General features: G+C 44.2%; 1 protein-coding gene across 2 annotated transcripts in view; it reads left to right on the forward strand.

The window, feature by feature from the left end:
• The window catches only part of Itih5 (inter-alpha (globulin) inhibitor H5), a 102,994-nt gene that overhangs the window by 47,521 nt on the left and 30,846 nt on the right, over positions 1-24,627 (forward strand). For both annotated transcript variants that reach the window (XM_006497435.1, NM_172471.2), the window contains 2 exons: positions 4,715-4,884; positions 5,717-5,833. In XM_006497435.1, the coding sequence (XP_006497498.1) occupies positions 4,715-4,884; positions 5,717-5,833 (287 nt within the window). The remainder of the gene's footprint in view (positions 1-4,714; positions 4,885-5,716; positions 5,834-24,627) is intronic.

A 24,627-nucleotide genomic window follows, 5' to 3' on the forward strand; every position in this document is an offset into this window, starting at 1 on the left:
ATTTTCACCTTTAGTCACTTTGCATAGGAATTGGCATTCCCCCAGCATTTGCAGATGTGTAAAAGAATGTCTGTTTGTGAATAGCACCCATGGTCTAGCATAAGGCCATGACTGTAAGTTTGTGTGCTATTAACTTTGCTTTCTTTATATATAATATACATTATTGTGTGTGTGTGTGTGTGTGTGTGTGTGTATATATATATATATATATATATATATATATATATTCTGTATATATATATATATTCTGTATATATGTGTGTATATATATATATATATATACAGAATGTGTGTTTTGTCTTTACAAGATAGAATCAAATAGATGAATATATAATAGCATTTATAAACATCAATTTAATTAGCAAAAGTTATGAATCCTCACTACAGGAAAACAAGCATACATACATGGATATGAAAATTCTGCACATCCTTTTTAGGGCCTCTCTGGCAGCAGTTAACTCCACTGTACTTTATAAACATTATTCTTTATGTAGACACACTTAAATTCCAGCTCAGTAGTGTTCATAAGGACATGTCAGACCTTTCCAAATTATTGTTTTTACCAAGTTCATAGTGCTGTAGAGAAAACTGTGATTGCAAATGAACACTAGTTGTTATCAAAGAGTAGGGTTTTTTTCCTTTTAAAGTTGTCTTCTTTTTTAAAGAGTTATTTATTTTATGTATATTAGTACACTGTTGCTGTCTTCAGACACAGCAGAAGAGGACATTGGATCCCATTTCAGATGGTTGAGAGCCACTATGTGGTTTTTGGGAACTGAAATCAGGACCTCTAGAAGAGGAATCAGTGTCCTTAACTGCTGAGCCATCTCTCCAGCCTCAGTTGTCTTTTTAAATTGGGCAGAGAACAGGATATGACTCCAAAAGAAAGAGGGGGGACTGTGATGGTTTTGCTACATCATCAGCTTGACTGGATTTATAATCACCCAAGAGACACACCCTGGGCTTATCTGTGATGCTTCTTACAGAGTCCTTCCCCTGAGGACGAAAAGCTAAGCCTGAGTGTGCGCAGCACCGTCCAGTGGGCTGGGGTTCTTGAAATCAATAGGAGAAAAGCAAAATGCAAGCTGATACAATATGACTTTGTCTCCTTTGCTTGGAGTCCTCCGCCATGATGGAATGTGTACCCTCACACTGTGAGCCAAAGTAAAACCTTCCTTCTGTAAGTTGGTGTTATCAGGCACTTTGTCACAGTTAATAGAAAACTAATGATTGCACGAACTATCATGTATTGAACAACGATTATGCACCAGGTGCCATGATCAGTATCTTCCATATGTGATCTCGTTAAGCCTTAGCCACGATGCTAAGATGGCGGCGCTCTAGTTGCCTAGATGTAGAACTGAAATGTTGTGTCAACTATGCTGAGTCATTGAAACACCAGAGCCGGCTTCCTTTGCCAGCAAATGTCAACATCCGTGAAACTGTTTTTGCATACTTCCAGCATTTAAGAAATGTATATACATCACCTGTGTAATTTACGGATACTGTACTTATGTATGGAAGTTTTAATATTGAGGGGGAATAATCTCTTCGTCTGGAATACAGCCAGTGTCCTACATCAAATAACTAGCCCAGTTACATGGGACAAAGCTCCTGCGAAGAACTACATGACTTCCATGGGCAATACTGTGAAGCCTGAGATTTGCCTAGGAGGACAGCCTCACAGTAAGGCTGGTGGCCTGAGAGAAGGAATCCATGGGTATGGAGAGCAGCTAGTAAATTTTCTTGAGGAGTGACAAGATACAGTGTCCTTCATTGGAGTAGCTGCCATAGGTCACTCCTTCCCCCTCACCAAGCAGACAGAAAACAAGGGGAAGGAAAATAAGCAAGACCTCTTGTTGGACAAGTAGAGCAGTTGCTTCCTTCTTCTGGGCAGTTTGTAAACTTCCTTTGCAGCATTCCTTGTCCTTAGCCCATGATGAAAGGCATTGCAAATACACTTGCTAGACTGATGTACTGTGTGACAGTCAGCAATATGAGCCCTAGTTAGGAACAAGGAAAAGTCAATAATACTATGTAGTGTTATTTTGCTTTGGGGTTTAAGTGAGTAGCTGGAACTCTATATCAATGGAATTATCATATTTCCCCTTCCTCTGATAAATGGGGGATTTTATTTTCCCATTTCTTGTGTGTGTGTGTGTGCGCGCGCGCGTGTGTATGTGTGTGTGTGTGTACATCTGTGTTTGTGCATGTGAAGGCCATAGGTCTACTCTTCTATTGTTGTATCCTTTTTTTTTTTAAAGACAGAATTTCTCATTGAAACTAGAACTCACTAATTGAGCAGATTGGTTGGGCAGAGAGCCCTGGAATGCCCCTGTCTGCACTTCTTAGCACTGGAGTCACGGCACTGGTTACCATATCCATCTTCTTACATGGGTGCACAGCATCTGCAGTCAGGCCCTCATACTTGTACATATCATCTCCTCAGCCCAGAACATCTTAACATTCTAAGGATATGGGTGGTGTGTTGGGTCCGAGTGAGGAAGAGCTTTTCATTTTAACCTGAGCTTGATGACTGGAACCCCAGGTTGAAGGAGACAACTGACAACCTCCTCATGCATGCCATGGTACACATGTGCACCTTTATATAATAATAATAATTTTTAAAAGATGCTGCTTTCAAGTTGTTCCCAATAGTAATAGAAACTCTACTGGGTCACTTTTACTGTGTGGCACTGTGGGTGGAAGCCAGCATCATGAATTGAGCTTCTTCGTGAAGAACCAAACAGAGAATGCACCCACTCTTTGGGCATATAAAATAAGCCCATTTATATGAAACTCATGAATTTTCATCATGAATGGACAAACACCAGAGGTCAACAGGCAACAAAACGTGCACGCATCCTTTCTTGTGGTCTGTATCAAAGAACCCAGTCAAATGAATCATGAAGAAAGAAATAGTACTTTTCAAATCCTCAGGGCTTTCATTTTGTTATGAGTGTATTAAGTCAGGGCACTGATAAGAAAAAAAAATAGAATTTTTATGGGAGAGACTTGGAACAAGAGAAAGTGGGTCCATGCTAGTAGTTTAAAGAGACTGTATTGGTTGCTGCAGAATGTAAAGATAGGTGTACTTACATACAACAAGGCCATGACTATGTTCTTCATGTAAGGTATGAGATCAGGCAGAAAGGCATATTCTATTTGCCATCATCACACATTGTATCATCTACAGGACTTGTTAATGTTCTCTCCAGAGCTTCTGGGAAGGGTCTGAGAGTTGACTTTTCCAGGAAGTTCTAAGGTATTGCTGATGATGGTCCTCAAGACTCAGACCTGCTTTATACCATCTGGCAGGTGACTCTTCCAGGGAGTGCTTGGACACACCTAACACAGTGAAGGGTGACAGCTGCTTGTGCCACCAGAACAACTTTCTTTCATTTAACTGGCATGACATTGCGAGTGTTTCCCAGTAACTCAACCCATGGTCTTACTCTGCCAGCTGGAACATTTCCAGATATGCCTAATACCCGTATAAGTGGCTATGCACACACATTTAGTCCAAGGAAAGGAATAGAGTGGGTTCACTTGGCAAAGTAGATTGTTATGTTCCATGCTGCAGAGTGTCTGTTTAATACATTCTGCTCCCAACTCCCACGCTTAAATAAATAAAATAGAATAAAGTGCATATAACTTATGTGTAAGTCTTGCTGAGTTATATACACATTTGTACATTTACACTAGGTACACCCATTCTGCTACATCAAACCTAGGACACATCCATTCAAACTAAGTACACCCATAGTACATCAAACATAGGACACTTCTCTTCAAAGATTCTTTTGTATTCTTTCCAAGTTAGGATCTTTCCTCTCAAAGGATCACCCGCCATACTTCAGTTGCCTCTGGATGAGTTGTGTTTGACTTTGAACGCTATATAAATGAGGATCAGAGAATATGCTCTCTGTGCTCTGACGCTGAGCCTCAACATGACTGTCAGCATCACTGGCAAACTTTCCATCAGGCTTCTTGCATTTTGATAGTCATATACCATCCTAAGTGTGCCATGTCTATAATGCACTATCGAATTCCTCCTCCTACTTTGAAAATGCTTATGTTTGATAACAACAAACTTGGTGTGATGTTTTCCACAAACTAGAATGGTGATAAGCACAGCCTGTCATTAGGTCTGTCTAAGAGCATGACATTGGCATTACTATTAATGTAGTTTACATATGGCTTGGGTTATGCAAGGGCTCACATCTAGCATAGTGGATCAGTATCTGAATTCAAGTTCTTCAGGCTCAGGGTGATGGCTAATATTGTCAACTTGACAGGCTCTAGAATCACCCAGGAGACAAATATCTGCATGTCTGTGAGGGATTATCTAGATTAGGCTTATTGAGGTGGAAAAGATGGCTCTAACTATGGGTGGCACTGTTCCATGGCATGGAGTCCTGGATGGAATAAAAATAACAAAGCAAGCTGAATATGGCATTCACCTCTCTGCTTTCTGACCTTGGTTACAGTGTGGTCATCTTCTACTCTGTTATGGTCTTTCATTCACTCAAACTATGGGCCAAAATAAACCCTTTCATTCTTGAGAAATTAACAAAAGTTCTTAGAAGATTTAAGGAGGAAGTCAAACCTCCAATAGAATGAAGTTTAACATCCCATGTCTATGCAAAAGTTCATTCTTTCTGAGAAAAGTCTTTATGATTTCAGCTCTCTGCTGTTTGTTTATTGCGTGCAGGTGATGTGGGTCCTCCCCCTTCTACTCTCATCAACCAAAATGAGACATTTGCCAAAGTCATCTTTAAGCCTACTGTGGTCCAACAAGCTAAGATTGCCCAGAATGGGATCTTGGGAGATTTCATCGTTCGGTATGATGTCGAGAGAGAGCAGAACATTGGTGACATCCAGGTAACGATTCCCACAATGCCGGAGCTCTATCCTCTTTCTTCAATTCAGATCTACAGATTCCAATACTTACCTAGAGTGAAAGATCTTTCCAGGTCTTAGTAAAACTATTTATACCCCAAATACGTCTTCCAAGAGCCTCCTGATGTTCCCCTTCTGGCTGTGGAGGGTACCTATTTCGTGCTTCAGTAACCTGGACAGAAAATGAAAAATCTGTAATAAAATTTTCCCTGTGGTGTTTTAGATGAGGTTAGAATTTTAGCACTTCTTCAACTTTAATTAAAAGAGACTGTTCCGTAGCTTATTTCCCTTCAGGTTGTATTGCTCTAGAGACAAGATGGGAATATTAAACTGAGAGAATGTGCACAGAGAATGCAGACAACCTTGCTATCTTACCATGTGAGATGCTTAGTAAAAATAGATAGTGCAAGAAGCAGGATTCTTGGAAGTAAGATCAGAGGAAGATGCATAATTGGAGTGGATGGCTTGTCATTGTCTGTGTATCTATCTACCCATGTATACATTTTATATTGGGTTTAAGGTAATGCACATTGAACCCAGAGATCTACGCATGCGCAGCAGACACTCCGTCACTGAGCTACACTCCCATTCCATGAGGAATACATTTAAAATAGATGACTCTACTTTATTATATGAATTAATAACTAATTCTCATGGCGGGACCAAGGCTGTAGATAACTTTGTTCTCGGTGTGGAATGGAACCCTGGACTATTTCACACCATCTTTGTGTTTTCTGGAAGTTCCCAGGACTCTTCTCAGCATTTTCTCCCTTTTTCCGAATGCTACCTCAGTTGCTTTATCTTTCCTCCCCAGGTTCTGAATGGTTATTTCGTGCACTACTTTGCTCCTAAAAACCTCCCTCCTCTACCCAAGAACGTGGTCTTCGTGCTTGACATCAGCGCTTCCATGGTGGGAGCGAAACTCCAGCAGGTGAGTCAGCTGCCTGCTCATGATTTCGCCTGAGACAGTGATCTGCCTTGGGAGTGACGTTCAGTTGATGCCAAATGTCTGTTTTACCACCTAGCTATTCCTTCCTACGGACATCCTTAAGCTGACTCATGTAAGCCACTGATAGAAACTATAGATTTAAGACAGCAAATGTCCCGTTAGAGGAAACACCCCAACAGAGAGGATAGCATGAGTGAAACAGGGCACACTGAGAGGGCCACTCAGTAGCCCAGTCAGTTGACTATGGTGACACACTTTGGAATGCAAGTACTTACTTAGGAGACTGAGGCAGAAGGAACACAAGTTTGAGGGCTAGCCTGTGGTACATGGCAAGTTTCAGGACATTATGGGCTACATAGTGACACCTGGTTCAAAACAATGGAAAACTAAACAAAACAGCACGAAATAAACCAAAACAGTACCATGTTAACAAAATTCACGTCCAGTGAGGGTTCCTTTGTGAGAAATGGAATAGAAAGAACCCTCAGACATACCTTTGGCAAAGAATTAAGGTCTCAATAATTCAGGAGTAGCTCTCACAAAATCTACGCCTCTCCCAACACACAATTCCAAGTTTAGAGAAGTTGTTAGATGGCATTTATAATGTCTGCTGACTTTTCTTGTTGCTGTTGAAAGTCAGTAAAATGTTGACTTTTGTTCTCTTCTTCGTGGGAATTCCTTATTGGAGTCTGATTTGGTGATTTTTCTCCTTTAGATTAGCTTTCTCTAGTTTTAGAATGATGGCTTCTTGAATATTCTTCCTGAGAGGTTTTCCTTCAATATTCTATGAGTTTGGGGATTCACAGATGTGAGAATTACCTTTCATTGTCAGTTGGTCACAAATGGGAAGGGAGGCGCAGTCAGGTTTCCTCTGGGTAAGGTTGCCCTGAGGTGGCATGTCTAGGGGATCTTTATTATGTTAGAGAAGACTCCCTCCCCACTATGGGCAGCATCATTCCCTAGGGGATTCTGAACTGTCTAAGAGTAAAGAAATGTAGCTGAGAACTCATGTGTATTCATTCCTAGAAATACTAAATTGATTTATAACAGGAAAACTGTTCTCTATGCACTCGGGGGCTCAGCAAAGATAATCAGTGAGCTGCATTAGGGAAAATAGGTTCCCTACTCACTGGTTTTATAGCCAAGGGCAAGTCTTTAAGAATAAAAGAGACAAAAGTAATTACAGAGAATAAAAACAATTACTTCAGGTAAAAGAAAAATTTAAACTTGTGCTACAAATTAAAAACAAAAACAATAAATGACTGGAAAGCTGTATGCAGGAAAAAGATAGATTTATCATCTATAAACAATGAGCTTTCTCAGACCAATAAGAAATAAGCCTGCGTAAGGAAGGGAACAAGGGGTATAAGATTGTCCGTGAGGAATAAAGATTCACCAAGGTTATGAAAAGAGGAGGCAACCATATTAACAGTTAAAGAAAAGCTACCGACAGGGTTCGTAGAGTGCTCTGGTTCAGTCTCCAGCTTGGCATAAATAGGACGTGGGGGTGCAGTTCTCTGGGCGTGGAGGATTGGAAACCCAAGGTCATCCTTGACTCCCTAGGAGGTTCCATGACAGCTGGGGACTCATGAGTGCTTATTGGCAAACAGAAACAAACACAGAAAAGAGAACAACATAAAAGTGAAATACTATTTTTATCTCCATAGTTTTAAACTCTAAGTTTTATAGATTATGTATAAGAACACTTTGACTAATATGAAGTTTTAGTATTGGTATCCACACGTGTAATTTTTGCAGTATTTCTCAATAAAGTATTAAGAAGTAGCAAAATGGAAAAAGGCTCAGCTAGTCTGCTGTCACCACCACAATCAGACCAAGATCATTCATTCATGCAGGCTAACACTGCATAAAAGCTTCGTCTTCTAGTGACTGAGTGACTCCAAGACCAGCCTGTTTTGGGACATAGGGTCTTCCACTTCTGATAAGATGGTGGCCAAGGCCAACTCTTCTTCCAATAAGAAGAGTTTCTGTCCACATGCAAACCCAGCACTTTAGGCAGAGTGAGGCTGGGGTGGGGCTGGGGGTAGGGCTGTGAGTTCAAGGCCAGCCAGAGTTATATAGCACAAACCTGAATTAACAAAAAAGAAAGAAAAAGAAAGAAAAGAAGAAAAAGGAAAGAAATCTTGCCAAATAATTTCCATTAATGCAAAATCCTGCCCAAGCTGTACAGAGAAGACAGACAAAAAAGTAAGCAAGGCTCTCTTGAGTTCACCTTTAATAAAAAAATAAGCACAGCCCCCTCATATGGTGCGTGTACACCTGGTTGCATGTGCTTTGGGGTGGAGGGTGACTGTGGTTCCTTAATCATTTCATACCTGATTATTTTTCATGCAGGGAGTCTCATTGAACATGGTGCTCCCGGATTGCCTAGATTGGCTGTTCAGGATCTTTCTGTCCCTGCCTCCCCAGTGGTGGGATTACACACACATGCTGCCTTGCGCAGATTTGACACTGGTGCTGGGGGTGAAGGTTAGGTTCTTATACTTGCGTGGTAAACACTTTACAGGCCACACTGACTCTCCAGCCACTTGAAGACTTCTTAAATAATAGGGCACATATTCAACATGGTATTTACTATCGTAAGTATATTACATGAGTTATGTAACACGGACATGTTTAGTCTTCACAACCATCACTGCCATCCCATTTTTACTGATGGGAAATTGAGGGTTTGCACAGGAGGAAAACCTGGCTGGTAAGTGAAAGGTTCTGGCTCTGGTTCCGGGTCTGCGCTAATCCCATGGACCAAACACTATGCAGGCAACAGTGTGTTGCTGAGAGAGGTGTCATCAGATACAAGGTCAATGCTCTTTCTTGGTTTAAGACTGAATTGAGAAGGCTGTACTCTGGAAGGCATGAGTCTCCTAGCTTTACGCAAGACCAAGCCAATGACTGATGTGACACCACTGCTACTCTTTCTTCTGTCATTTCTGGACATTAAAATCCCATTCCTTACTTGTCACTGTCACTTTGGTATGCATGCTACTGTCTTCTAAGCAACATCATGGCCTCTTTGATATTGTGTCAACAGGCTTGCCAATGTGAATGAGACATTTGTCACTGGTCCACTTGGATCTTGTTATGAATCATTCTCCATTTGTCTGGCATCTCAAAACTTTGATGGACTTGAGCAATTCTCCTGTCCTCATCATAGGGTTAGGAGTATAGTTGGTATTTAATAATTACTCAAGGGTTTGAGATAGGACTCAGTTGATGAAGGTAGTGGCCATGTATACCTGATAGCCTGAGTTTGTCCCCCAAGAGTTGACCTCTGACCTCTACACATGTGTAACTGAGGGTTCGTGCACATGCATGCATTCACACACACACACACACACACACACACACACACACACACACACAATTTGTTTATAAAGAACTGTAAAGATTAAGGTAAGGAGATGGCTATGCCAGTAAAGTGTCTGCCATGCAAGAATGAGGACCTGGGTTTGGCTTCCCAGCATCCATGTAAAAGAAGCTGGGAACAGTGGCACTTACCTGTATTATCAGTACTGAAGAAGTGCTGACGTTTGGTGTCTTGCTACATATTATAAAGCTAAATACTGTCCCCCAGGGCCTGGTTCCCCTCCCCCTCCCCAGGGATGAGAGAATCTGCACACAGACCCAAGTGATCTTGTAACCCCGCCCCTCCAAGTCATCCCTGATCACGGAATAAAGGCGCCTACAGCCTGTAGCTGCACAGGAGAGAGATAGGTGAGGCTTTTTTATCTGAGCTTGGGATAAGAGGTGGAAGACCACAGGGGAGGATAAAAAGGTGGAGAGAAAAAAGATGCTATGAGGTAGGTGAGTCATGAAAACATGGCCATGAGGGCTGGCCAATTGGAGTTAAGAGTGTCCCAGATGGAACATGGCAAGTTATAACTAGGGGTTATTGGCAGGGACGTAGACATAATAGCACAGAGGGTAGATATCTGCCCAGCTCTAGTGCATTAAAGGCTTATAATAAATATAATAGTTGCTTGTCATTTTTCTGGGAATTGAATGAACAAAGGTGGCGTGGAAACCAATTTGAGATTAAATAATTACTACAACAGGAAAGCAGAGACAGGAGGATCTCTGTGGGTAACTGGCAAAACAGTCTGGTAGGACTGGAAAGCTCCCAGTGCAGGAAAAGTCTGTCTGGAGAAAATAAGGTTGGGAAGAAATGAGGAACACATGGGATGCTGACCTCTGGCCTCTACACCCATGCAAGAACACATGAATACATATGCATGAATACACGCTGTTCCCACACAAGCAGTAAAGTTCATTTGATCTGAAAACAAATACATACTTAGTAGGGGGCTTGTCTATACCTGGGAGCCCCTAAACTTGCATGCATCCTGAATTTTCTGGTTCTTTTTCCTAACCCAGTGGGAACGTGCATCTGGATGCTACGATTGCCCCACTTTGGGAGCAGGGATGGTGCCTCCAGCTGGCTGCTGGCACATACTTGGCTGTTTGTCTCCCATGTGGTTTTGCATATGGATATGTTGAGAGATGGTCCTGGCGTTGGGTCAGAAAGACTTCTGTTTATCCATCAACACTTAGAAATAAGTCTCAATGAAGTGGGAGCTGAGAGGGATAACAGGAAGAGAGGCGATGTGATCTGGGTACTTGCCTTTCTTTTGCCAGTTGACTTGCACAACTAAGGCATGCAAGTCTCTGCAAACATGCCTGTCTTAGGCAACATTAGTGATGACACAGTGGCTACTAAGTGCATTATTTGGGCTGGCAAGATGGCTCCATGGGTGAAGGAACTTGCTGCCATGCCTGATGAACTGAAATCAATTCCTGAGACCTACATGGAGGGAGAGAATTGACTCCCGAGAGCTGCCCTCTGACCCCCAACCACCCCCAACTCACTCACTCACACAAATAAATACATGTACAAGTTTTCAAAAAATACACCGTTTTCTAGGCCAAAGCCCATACTTTTTTTGTAATTTGTATTATATTATTGTTGTTGTTATTATTATTAATATAATATAACCTTTTATCTTAGTGCATCTCTCTCTCACACACACATGCACACACACACACACACACACAGAGAGAGAGAGAGAGAGAGAGAGAGAGAGAGAGAGAGAGAGAGAGCAGGTATGCATTGCTATGGGGCATGTATGGAAATCAGAGCACAGCCTTGATTGTTGGTCCTTCCCTTCTGCTTTGTGAGACACAAAAGTGAGGGTTGCTTCCTGTTCCCCCACTGCATGAACAAGCTGGCTGACCATGAACTTCTGGAGATTCTCTTGTCTGTACCTCACAGGTCACCATGGTAATACCATCATCAGAGTGGCTCACTACTTCATCTGGCTTTATGGACTCTGGGTATCTGAACTCAGTTCCTCATCCTCCTGCCATGAGCGCCTTACCCACTGAGCCATCTCTCCAGCTCTCTAATCTATGCTACTGGATCGATTGCTTTTGCCTTCATCATAAGGCTCTAGGATCTCTTTAACAAATCTGGTGATGAATGGATCATTTTCCAGGTGTTTCTTACCTTGGCATGGTCCTGACATTTGTTCCCACACTCTGTATCACTCTGTGCCATCCCTGGGTTCCCGAGTAGCTTGAAAAGACAGTTGTCTTCCATTTTCTCATTAATTTGGTAGACAATATCAGAGCACCTTTTATCTTAGCCTCTCTCTCTCTCTCTCTCTCTCTCTCTCTCTCTCTCTCTCTCAGAGTGGGGGGATGCGGCATCCCTTGTCTGTCATTCCCACCTTGAACTGTAGGAAAGTATGAATTACAGGCGGGAGGACTTGGCTCTAGTACAGTGTATCATAGATTAAGTTTCTTCCCTGGTGTCCTAAATCTAGCTCCCAGGAGCTAGTTGTGTGCTTTCCGATGTTACCTTCCAGGTAAAGAGTCTGGGAGCTCCACAGAGCTGGGGCATCTTGGTTCTAAGTGTTATAGAATGTATTCCCAGCACTTCGCACAAGAACGTCAGACTTTTTTATTTTTTATATGATCATGAACTTTATTAGTTTTAACATTTTATTGATTCTTTGTGAGTTTTACATCCTGCATCCTAATCCCATTCATCTACCCTGTCCCTTTGTCTCTACCCTCTGCCCTCGCAACATTCCTCCCAGTAGAAAATAAAAATCAAGGATTAAAAAAATAGGCAAAACAAAACAAAAGAAAGCAGAGGAAACATCTCACTGTGGCAACTCCAACTCTACTGTGTCACAGCGCACCCTTTTGTCTACACACCTTTTTACTTGCAATTGTTTGTTGCAAAGGGGCATTGGTCTGATCGGAGGCCTCTGGCTTTTGCCACACCATCAATACTGGATCCTCACAGGGACTCCTCTCGGATATCCTGTCGTTGCCCTATGTCGTGGAGACCCTGCAGCTCTGTGTCTGTAGGACGGGCTCTTTCACACTCTCCAGCAATTCACAGATGAGGTAGATTTTGGAGTGGGCCAACTCAAAGTCCTGGCCCTGGGTCTGAGTGGTAGCTGAGTTGGTCAGCCTGCCAGCTCTCCTGCACCCACGTCAGCACGCCGAGCTCTCCGGCACTGCCTCGGCAGCTCACCCAACGCTGCAGATGACAAGGGGCAGAACGAGATCTCCCATTCTTTTGCCATCAGAGTCAATTCTACCGTGCTGCACCTCACTCGAGGTGTGGGACCTACTCCCACACATTCTGCATCTGTTGAAAGGTGGGGTCAGCTTTCCAGACCGTGACAGCCACTGAGGAGTGGGGCTAGCTCTGCACAGTCCCCGGACATCTACACCGTCCCAGGTGGCAGCCCACGCCAGGGATGTCCACACGGTCTTTAGTGGTAATGTGAGCCATGGAAATTGACACAGACATCTGCTGCGGCATGGAGGGGCGGCAGGGGCTGGGACTTGACCATGGCCTCAGGTGACAGGGTAGACTACATTCAACGGGCTGCTCTTCTCCATGCTGGAGTCTCCAGTTCCTCCTCTCTCCATATGCCTCAAACTGTTCTGCTTCTCTTTCCCTTGCGTCTGTTTACCACGTACTTTCGTGTTGTAGTGGCTCCTGCTGCAGGTAGGACACAGAGTGTCAGGCCTCTGGGTCTTCTCCCCGACCCATGCTACGTGGTGTGGCCTTACTTTGTGTTTTCTTTTTCTTACTTTGTATTTCTAAAGGTACATTGGATACTATTGAGTGATTAATACTCTCTTAAATATATATTATATACATATACACATATATACTTTTAATATACACTTTTAAAAATACACTTTTTATGTAATTATGTATGTGTGAATCTGTATGCACATACATATGGTGCTCAAACACATGTGCATGTGGAGACCAGAGGTCAATGTTAGATGGCTTTTTCAATTATTCTTCATTTTACTTTTTGAGACAGAATTTTTCACAGACCCTGGCACTTGCCATTAGACTAGCCTGACTGGACAGTAAGCGCTGGTGCGCCTCCTTCCTGTTTCTGTCTCCCAGCCTGAATTGTAGGCATATACAGCTATGCCAAGTCTTTGTGTGTGTGTGTGTGTGTGTGTGTGTGTGTGTGTGTGTGTGTGTGTGTGTGTTAGGGATCTGAACTCAAGAAGCACATACTGACTGAGCCATCTCTCTGGCCCCGCTCTGAATACACCTCACCATTTAATCATTTGACAATCCAATGAAGAAATAGGTATTGTCACCTCCTTTTTATCTAGGATATGGTGATGAGCAGGAACATGACATCAGTAGTCTGAAATACACAGAGTTAAAAAAAGAAAGTTAATATTCAAATTGGCCCCAAGCCTACCTTAAGCTCCCTATTGTAACATCAGTCAGGAACCACCTTTGGTCCCTGAGTCCCCACCTGCTCCTGTTGACATGCATCATGATGGAGAAAGCTGTGCGGTGCAGGGGAATAGATACAGAGATCACCTCCCCGAGGCTCCAGCCAGCAGCTGGGTGCTGCAAAAAAAAAAAACCAATGAAGTGATTCTGCTTTGGAGCATGGAGTAAGTGACTTGTTCTCATTTAACATGAAGTACGCCTTGGGTGTGAACAGGGCTGCGTATTCCTTCACTCTCATGATTTGCTTGGATGGTTTGAACCTGAGCGTGAAGTTCGCCGAAGTGCTAAGCGAGGACATGTCTGTGACGGTTCAATAATGTCCAAAAAGTCTAGCACATGCTCTTCATGATCCAGTGAACCTGTTACATTTTTGAAAGAGAAGATTCTAGAAGATATCAGGGTATAGATGATGTAGCTTTTAAGTGATAGAGATCAAGAGGGGTCGTGTACAAAGGTCCAATAACTGGGAGAGGAGAGACGGACGTGAGCTGTGGGATGCAAAGGCTCTCACCAGACATGCAGTGTGCTGTGTACAGGAGGATGCAGCTTCCAGAATTAATGATGACTCTCAGGAAGAAGGTGTGTTGCAAACCCCCAAGGAGAGTACGCCTAAACATCGGGAGGGACTAGAAGGAAATGATCTTGTGGCATCACACAAAGGAAAATTAGTATAAAGCACTGGGCATCCCGAGTGTCTGTTTAGATACTGGACAGCACTGTTCGCATCCCCATTGGAAGAATTCCTGGGGATTTGTGAACTTCCTAGATAGGAGTAAATAGATAACTTCAGGTAGGTTAGTACCATCGTAACTTTTGAAGTGATATATTTTTATGTTATTTGTGTGAGTGTCTGCCTGAATTATGTATGTATGGTGCATGTCAGGTACCCACAGAGACCAGAAGAGGAAGTCAGTCCCTTGGAACTCAGTTACAGATGGCTGTGAGTGCTGGGAACCAAACTTACATCTTCTGCAGGAGCAGCCAGCTCTCTTAATCTCTGAGCTGCCTCTGCACCCCCAGAAGTCATGGTAACTACTTATGACCACTGTTTATGCCCGCTTGTTTGTTTATGTGGTGCTGGGATTTGAACCCAAGACTTCACGCACGCTAGGTAAGCACTGTACCCCTGAGCTACAATTCCAGCCCAGCAGCTCTACTACAGTTCTGTAGAGGAGTCATAGATAACGCGCTTAAGTAGGAGTGTCGTGTTCCAATTAAACTTTTTTCTCAGCACGAACTGAGATCTGGGTTCTTCCATGAGTCCCAGTGTGTTGACTTATCACCTAGTGCAATGACTAAGCCGCATGTGGCTTGGGTCATTTCATTTTGCTATTCTTATCTAGCTGCCCTTGCCAACAGGGTATGCATGTTTCAGAAATATATTACAAAATAGAGATCTAGGACATGAGGCAGTGTATAAGGACAAGGAAAATGTGTGTGTGTGTGTGTGTGTGTGTGTGTGTGTGTGTGTGTAAGTCTGTCTGTCTGTTTGTCTGAGCCAAGATATGAAGTAATTAATAGATGAACAAAGGCCAAAATAGTTCTCTCAGGCCATTCCCAAGACCCAAGATCTATAGTTTCAAGGAAAAAAATGTTCTCCCACATTGACATCATAGATACTTAAGTTTTCAGTTATTCAGTGGGTATGTAAGTGTCTGAAAGTGTGTATGCACTATACCACTGAAGCGGGGGTCAGAGAACAGCATGCTGGAGAAGTTTTTCTTTCTCCTTTTACCACGTGGGTCCCCATAGTAGAATTTAAGTCAACCAGAAGGCAGCAAAGACCTTTACCTACCAGCACATCCTGCTATCACACAGCTAATGTTAAATAACTTGGAGTCACCCCATTTAACAAGTTGTTTTTGAGGCACTGAAGATTTATGTAAATGAGGTCATGTTTCCAAGCACGGAGCATTCTGAACGCAGCTTCTGGCTGCCACACAAAGAACGCTTGTGGGTCAGCGCTCCAGCACTCTCCCTTCAGCCAAGCAGGCTGCAGTCTGTCAGCATCAGAAATCAAGGCACCAGCTGCTAATGGCTTCTCTCTTTCTGCTTCCTGAAAACAATTTCCCCCCTACTCTCCCACTGGGATTGGCAAAGTTCTCCTACAAAAGGGCTATAGAGAGGCTGAAAGGGAACCACTGCAGGTAACAGAGAGATAAACACTGTAAGCCAGAGACTTAGATTCTCATCGAAAAATGCTTGTCTGAGTGTCAGAAATCTTTGTCAATCCAGGGACTTCACAGCCTTGGCTGAGTGATTAAAACTACAACTTAGTAAATTCCTCAGAGCTGACAGGGTGCAGCCACCCCCTTCTCTTGTTCAGGACACCTGACTCTCTCCCCTCAATGGTATCCATCTTGGTTTTGACCCCAGACTCAGATTCTCCAAGCATATGACTTTGTGCTGTCAGTAGGTTGTGAGTTGGGGTTGAGGTTTGGGGGGTAGTTTACAGAGATAACTGGGCTCCTGATCTCACAAGAATCCAAAAGAAACAGAATAAGATAAAATCGCCACGCAAAATCCTCAACAACAGAGATGGAAGCTTTGGCAACTGTACCACAGGGTGGGTAACGGTTCTTAGGGATGAGATGAGTGTATATGTGGTGGGGGCAGGGGAGGACAGGAATGCTGAGTTAGAAGGTGTCTTGGAAGTTGTTTGAGTGAATGAGATGAGCATGGGGGAAAAGACCTGTGCAGGCAGACTGGTAGCATCTACAACAACATGGAGTGATAAACTTAGTGTTAACGTTCAACACAACAGAATCTAGAATGATCTGAGAGACAGGACTCTGAGCATGTCTATGGGAGAGTACCTTGATTACACATTAATTGATGTGGGAAGACCCATCTTAACTGTGAGTGGGGCCATTCCTTGGACAGGGATCCTGTGTCAAACAGGAAGTGGGCCACATTCTGTGCACACCTCCATTACTCTCTGGGTTCTGGTTGGGGATGCTCAATGTGCAGCCACTTCCTGTTTCCACAGCTGCCCCAGCTTTCCCATCATGAACCGTGAGACAGAATATACCTTCTCTACATGAAGCTGTCTTGTCAGCTTGCTTTATGGCAGTGGCTGGGAAAGTAATCTGTGGAGACAGAGAACAAGTAGATTCAAGAAAGAATGTCCCACTGTAAGCCACGTTAATAGAGGACATTAGCATTTTGCTGGGGAGGAGAAATGCTGAACATTCTCACATTATTCAAATCCATGCCGTTGTGTAGATAGTGAAAGAATCCTGGGGATAAGAAAGAGCTGAGTCGCAAAAAAATATTAATGACAGAGGAGAGAAAGGAGGAGCTGTCCTTGGATGCAGTTTTCTTGGCAGAACAGGGATGTGTTTGCTGGAGGAAAAACGCAAAGGAAGGTTGGAAACAAGAAATTAATGTGCTACAGTTGGAAGGGTCCAGTGATAGCTTTGATAGTTTTGGAGTGGATGATATGAAAACTTTCCTGACACAAATATTTGTAAAGAAAATCAAAACAGAACAAGAGCTTCAAGTGTATAGCCGAGCTGCCAAACAAGCAAACTGCACCATAGACTCTCACACTGAAAAGCCGCCACAAGTGGTGGCTCACATCTATAATCCCAGCACTTTCGAGGCTGAGGCAGGAGCCTGGCTGTGCACTACATAGTAAGTTGTAGGCCAGTTTTAGAGTGAAATCCTGTTTCAAAATGGGAAAAGGGGAGATGGAAAGGATAAGAGAAAGAAGAAAGGTTCACTGAGAGCAAGTGGAGAGCATCTAAATTAAGCACTGCTCCTTCAGAGGGTGTTAGTCTCCACAGCTGGAGGGCTGAGCATCACCATGGGAACAACAGATGACACCGTGGGCCCTCACAGATAGAGAGTTGAGCTTGATATCTTGCACAGAGTTTGTTCCTTTGAAGGATCCACCTCCCTATAACATGAAAAAAATGTCTACCCACTATTGTGAGACCACAAATGGTGATTTGCCTCTGTAGTCCACAGGCCTGCTTGGGATGGGCGAGGGGGCTTTATTCATAACCATGAGTTGAAAGTAAAATAGACCTGAAGATATTTGGGATGGTGATCAAACTATGCAGTCGAGTGAGATCAAGGAACTCTCCGATAATGTATATAAAGGCCTTCGGGGCCTATGACAACCCAGAAGTCCTTAGCAGAAGCTTCTGGAGAGATATAAGTCCACGTTTCGGTCTCCTTTCAAGTAAATCCCTCTCAGGAGGTCCTCTCGGATACCCTTCCCCAGGCTCCTAAAACCAGATAGCGCAGAACAGAAGAATTAAGGGAGCTGCCACAGACCTTGGAACCATGTTTGAGTATGGAAGCCTGAAGGGGAGTAAGTACTCTGTAATTAAGAACCTCATGAATTGTATTTCCAGCAGACTAAGAGAAAAGTGATACAACTCTCCAGGAGGGGAGAGATGCCAAGCCTGGAGATGTGGACTTGGGAAATCTTCAAACAGAAGTAGCTGAAGAGTGGATGAGGTTCCTTTAGGGAGAGAGAGCCTAGGCCCTGTGAGAGGGGAAATGGAGAGAGGCAAGGGACGAGGAGGAAAGGGATGCTGTCCATGTGATGGACAGTTCTAGAATGGATGCAGATATTTTTTTAGAGATGAAATGTAGCCCAGTAATGATAGCCCCTTCTACCCATTGGCAGTCATGTCCAGTGCTGGTGATCTCATTGTTGAAGTGCCTTCTTCATCACAGGACAGGTCATGGTCATTTATTTGCCCCACCCCCAGTAGAACAGAAACCTGGTTCTGTATCTGTCATACGAATTGTAGAATGGGACCTGGTTAAGGTTGTCTGTTGTGTATAGTGTTGTGTAGACACACTGGGGAGAAGTTTGGGACTTTGTATAGAGTAGTTATGTATCTTGAGGCTAAAGAGCAAGGAGTCGGGCTGAGAAGATGGCTCCACTTGGTAAAGTGCTTATCATTCAAGCATGGGGACCTGGATTTAGCTCCCCAATACCCATGTAAAAAGCTGGGTTTGACTAAGCAGGGGAACGTGGAGAGAGGCAGATCACTGGAGCTCACTGGCCAACCAGCCTAGCTGAGTCGCCGACCTTCAGGTTTAGCTTGTGAGCCTGACGTAAAAACTAAGGTAGAGCTCACTCTCTACCTTGAGGAAGATACCTGATGTTGGCCTCTGGTCTCCACATACATGACCATGTATACACTTGCATGTGTAGCTGCACATACACGTGCACACACTTACACAGGCACACAGATGTAACACACATGCACACAAAGATCCAGGGATAGCAAAACTGTGGACCTAGAACAACTGAGCATGACTTCATGAGTTCTGGGCAAATTCTTGAGTCTGGCCCAGGCAGATCTTCTGTGAGAGCCAAACCTTGCTTCCTCTCAATGAACATTTGGCATTTGGCATTCTTAACATCCTACGGCATCATTGAACTGGCCCTTAGTCTGAACTGGGATGAAAGGAGGAAAAAGTCGTGTAATCATCAAGCTAGATACTGTGTGTATTTGATTCTTTGAAATCTCATTTTTGCTTTGATGTGGTTATGATGTAAGTACGAGGGGCAGACACATAAAAATTCAGTCCATTGCATAGTCCCCTGGACTATGTCAAATGCTTAACCCACAGATGTAGGGTTCAACTACCAAATAGAAGCCAGCTGATCATCAGTCATCTTTTCTCGTCTGCAAGGCCATGAGAACAAGGTGGACATCCAGACGGAAAGCCTGGGGCATTAGTTACCTCTGTATCACAGTGACAGGATACCTGGCTGTACAATGCAGAGTAGGAGGGGCTTATTTGGGCTCACAGTTTCAGATGGTCTCAGTCCATCATAGCAGGGAAGACAGTGGAGCTCACAGGGAGCATATGGTCAAACCTTGTTCACATAGCAGCAAATCAGGAAGCCCAAAATCAGGCCAGGAGAAGCTGTAATATTCAGAAGCTTGCCCCCTGTCTCCTACACTTGCCTTCCAGGCCCTAGCTCCAAGGGTCTCAACAGCCTTCAAATAATGCCTCAAACTGGGACCCAAGATAGGACACTGGTGACGTTACTCTTGTGCTCTGTCTCTGGCGGAGGCAGCAGGGAGTTATAGAGACCGAGGGGTCAGGGATGCTCATAAGAACACTGGGATAGCTTCAGGAAGTTGTTAGAGTGAGGAAAAGACCCAGAAGAGAATAGAATGAGGCTGGTGGGCCATGTGGAAAATTAAATTCTAGGGTTCAGAGTAAGTGTGAGACTGGGAGTTATTCAACCATTCCCATCTTGTACCAGCTCAGATTTCTCTGTGTGGTCTATCTTGGTACACTATCTGAAACTCATACCAATGGGTAGCCTGTGCTATTTATTGGTTTCCTCTTGTCATGGCTAATCTTCACTGTCCACTAGGCTGAGTTCACAGACACCTGGGAGAGTGTGCGTGTGTGTGAGAATATTTCCGGAGAGGCTTATCTGTCGATGAAAGGCCCATTCTGAATGTGAAATAGTTCTTCTTCTTCTTTTTTTTTTTTAATTTTATGAGTGTGAGTGAATTGCTTGTATGAATATATGTATGCATACCATATGCATTAGGTCTCATGCCCAAGGAGGCCACAAAGCAACTTTGAATGTGAGTCCCAAACGCTGAATAAAGAGAAAGCAAACTGAATATCAGCCTCTGTCTTTCTGTTTCCTGGCTGGGAGCATGTCTGCCCAGCTACCTCCTCCTCCTGCCACCTCTGGAACACCTCTGCTTTCTCTACCACCTCTTTCCTGCCATGATGAATGATGCCCTCAGGTTGCTAGTTTTTTTTTTTTTTCTTTTTTTAAAGCCCTTAGTTTTCTTACATTAGGTATTTTGACACAATGAGAAAATAACTAACATACTTCCCCCAGGTAGCTAAGCCAGGAGGCTCATTTCTGTAAGACTTAAGTTTGCCCCCCTTCCATATATCTGAGCAAACCTTTGCATTTTCTATTCTGAATTCACTCCTAGAACAAATAAGGAAGACAAGAAAGAGTTATCAACAAAACTATTTCATTTCCACTAACACTAAAGCTGGCTTAATGGCCTCTTCCCTCCAATAACAAAAGTCTCACTTGTTCAACTCTGTGGTGACTTTAAGAGCATGGGAGAATGGATAGGGACAAGGTGACATCAACATTCTCCCTGCCTGGCAGATGAGAGCTCCGCTTCCTCTAAATGCTTCTTGAATATACAATCTAAGTCTTTGATAAACCGTGTTTATGTATTACACAATAGTCCAACAATTCTACATTGAGTGTGGCTTTTGCTCAACCTCTCTGTGTGTTCTTCTCTTTTATGGTTCCTGCATTCCATACCCTGAGCATGCTAGTGTGAGAGCCCTAGCATTGGGCATGAAACCAGAGAAACCAGGAATCACAAGAACTCAAGACCTAAGGGAAAGTTGAATGGGACAAAGGCCAGTTGAAGAGTCAGACATCAAGAATCTGCAGGAGGAAAGAGGCGGGTCTCACAGACTGAACATACAGCTTGGCAGTATAAACTTTAGCATTTAGAGTAGACAGTAGGGACCAGGTGCTCCGTCATTTTCTTCTGTAAGCTTGTCAGATAGTGGGTGAAGGATATCAGCACCAGGAAGATTTATATATCGTGTGTGTATTTGTGCGTGTGTATGTTTTTCTTTGTGTGTACAAGTGTGTCCAGTTGTATGTAGGTAATATCAAGTGTCTTTCTCTGTTTTTCAAAATTTTTATTGAGTTTTGGTGAGTTTCTCATCATGCATCCTAGTCTTGTTCATCCACCCCCTTGTCCCCACATATCCACCCTTTGTGCTCGCAACCCTCCCAAATAACACACACACACACACACACACACACAAACAAACAACAAAACAAAGCATAGAAACCAACTCATCATGGAAGCTGTAGTGTGTTACATTCTTTCCCACAGTGTATCCGTCTGTCTCTGTCCACACATTTTTCTTTGCAAATGGTCATTGCAATGAGTCATTGATCTAGTTCGAGATCTCTGGCTTCTGTGACACCGTCAATGTTGGATCCTCATTAGGACTCCTCCCGATTAGCCTGTTGTCCTGTGTCATGGAGATCCTGCAGTTTTGGACCAACAGGACTGGCTCTTTCACCTGTCCCAACCGTTTGCAGATGCTGTAGATTTGGGGAAGGGCCATCTCAGAGCCCTGGGTCTGGGCCTGGGTGGTAGCAGAGGTGGTCAGCCCACCAGCTTTCTTCCCCTTATCTGCACTACCAGAGTGAGCTCTCCAGCACTGTTCTGGGAGGCAACCCCATGCTGCCATCAACATGGCAGAGTCATGCTCTCCTGCTCTTACACCCTCAAGGACAGCTTACCTGTACCTTGAACTCCAGAGCCAGCTGTACTGTGCTGCCCAGTCAAGGCGAGGGCCCCAGTCTCCCAAGTGGTGAATCCTGTGCAGGGCTGAGCCAGCTCTCTTGCTCTCACACCCTCAGGGCTGGCTCCTCTGTGGTGCCCAGTTCTCTTGCCCTCAGGACCAGGTTTCCTGGACTACTGCAGGTAGCAAGGGACAAGTACGGGGGTGGGGAGTATTACCCTACAGGAACTCACTCCCCCTTCCCAGCAGAGGGCAGACAAGTGATGGGGTCAGCTCTTACACACTCCAGCCATTAGGGCCAGCTCTACTGTACTGCCTGAATGAGGCCCACTGAGTGTTACCAGTGGTGAGAAATGGGCCCAGCTCTCCAGAGCACTTCATCCTGTGAAGTGGGGTCAGTTCCACACAGCCTCTGGACATCCACATGGTCCCCGGAAGCTTCCTCAGCCTCTGGACATCCTCATGGTCCCCGGAAGCTGCCTCAGCCTCTGGACATCCTCATGTTCTGCAGTGGAGATATGAGCCATGGACATTGACACAGACCCTTGCCACTGCATAGCCACAGATGTAGACATGGCCCTCAGAAGCAGCTCAGGCTGGAACCTCACTATGACCCCAGGTGAGGGGGCTGGCCGCTCATGACTAGTTACACCTCTCCACCCTCGAGTCTCCAGTTTCAACCCTCTTCATAGTGTTTAAGCTGCTCCACTTCTTTCTTGTGGTGGCTCCCACTGCAGGCTGGCCACATGGATGTCAGACCCCTGCGTGACATTCTCCATCTACACAGTGTGGTGTGTTGGCAAGCAGGTGTCTATGGTCCACCTGTGCTGTGCACTGGAGGGCAGGTTTGTAGGTGGCAGGGCTGTCCACGGGTCTCTGTCTGTCTTCCTCTTTCTGTGCTGTGCTGCCTGAATTTGATTTTCATGAGTCCTAGTCACAAAACAGCTTTGGCCACCAAGCCAGGCATCAAGCTAGAATGGACAAAGGACTGCCACCTGCTCTGCCACCTGCTCTGCCCCTGACTGAGCACCACCAAGGTGTCTCTCTGTCCATTGCCTGGGGGTTCAGGTGTCTTTCTTAGTCATTCTCCACCTTACATTTTTGAGACAAGATTTTTCCCTAAATCTTGAGCTCACTAATTTGGCTCATGACCCTCAGAGACCCTCCTATCCCTGCCTCCCCAGCAACAGGGTTACGACACAAGATGCCTTACCCAGTGGTTTAAAAAACAAACAAACAAACAAACAAACAAACAAACCATGGATATTAAGGAATCTAAACTCATGTGCCCATGAATATACAACAAACTCTTTACTGACGGAACTATATGCTCAGTCTAGGTAAATCTCTCTTGACAGCACATACTCAGTTGAATAAAGAAGCCATACCCAGGGCTGCAGTGTTTCCTCTGCAAACTCGAGAGAACAGCTTAAAGGAGAGAGACTTTATTTTAGTTCATGATGCAGACATTTCCAGTCCTAGGGGCTGCATTGATTCTAAGTCAGTGTCAAAGCAGGCAGGAGCATTTGGAGGAGGAGATTGTCCACCTCTGGTGGACAGGGTGAAGAAAGTGAGACAGAGAAGGGGGAAGAGGACGGACCTTCAAATGTGTGCCCTACTCCCACCTCTGGTCCCTTTTTCCAACTGGGGCCCAACTCATAAAGTCTCTATAATCTCCCAAAATAGTGTCACAAGTTGGGGACCAAGCATCTGCTATACAGGCCCGTGGAGCACATCTTATACTCCAGCTGAAACAAATCTGCAGATAAACAGCCTGCAGTTTTGATAGGGCAATCAAGACCAGATGGTAAGGTTATATTCTGGCTAGGGTGAGAGCTATGAAGTCAACAATAGGAATAAATTACTAGCAGCATTAACCTTTCAACAGAGCTAACCCAGGAAAGAAACCCCTGAGTGCTAGGGGTATAGCTCAGTTAGATGTCAACATGATACCCAGCAAGCTGGGTGTGGTGGTGCAACTCTGTAACACACACACACACACACACACACACACACACACACACACACACACACACTGAATGTCGAACCAAGAAGGTCAAGAGTTCTAGGCCATGCTTCTCAGCTACATGAGTTTGAGGACAGCCTGGGGTACATGAGATCCTGTCCCAAAAACCAGGACTGTTACAATGCTTGAATATGTTACATATCCAATATGAAAAACATGGATGTGCCCAGAATGACATAAAGATGTAAAGAAATATTATTGGCAAAGAACTTTCTAGAAAAATGTACCATGACATCATCAGGCTCATGTTTGGCATGTTTGTCAAAGCGCTAGAAACTCTTGTTAACTTGAGCCAGAGGATGACGTAAGGTACCCTGTCCCTCATGTTAGAGTGGTGTCACGCGAACACAGAGACTAAAGAGATTAAGTTATGCTTATTTTGCTGGGTTTTTTCTTGCGGGGGAGAAGATCTAAACATCTTCAGCCTTTAATTTCGATGTAATTTTATTTCTAACCATCATTGTAAGCTTTGACTCAGTCCTGAAGTGATCTCAACCTTTAGGCCTGGGATGAGGAGATGTCTTGGTGCTTGAGAGAGCTTGCTGTTCTTGCAGAGGACCCAATTGCTTTCTGAGTCTTAAATGAAGTATGCTCTGCGTTGGGGGATGTTAACAGTGGAGTGAGATTAAAAAG

The sequence above is a fragment of the Mus musculus genome, chromosome 2, assembly GCF_000001635.26.
Source record: "Mus musculus strain C57BL/6J chromosome 2, GRCm38.p6 C57BL/6J".
NCBI classification, from domain to species: Eukaryota; Metazoa; Chordata; class Mammalia; order Rodentia; family Muridae; genus Mus; species Mus musculus.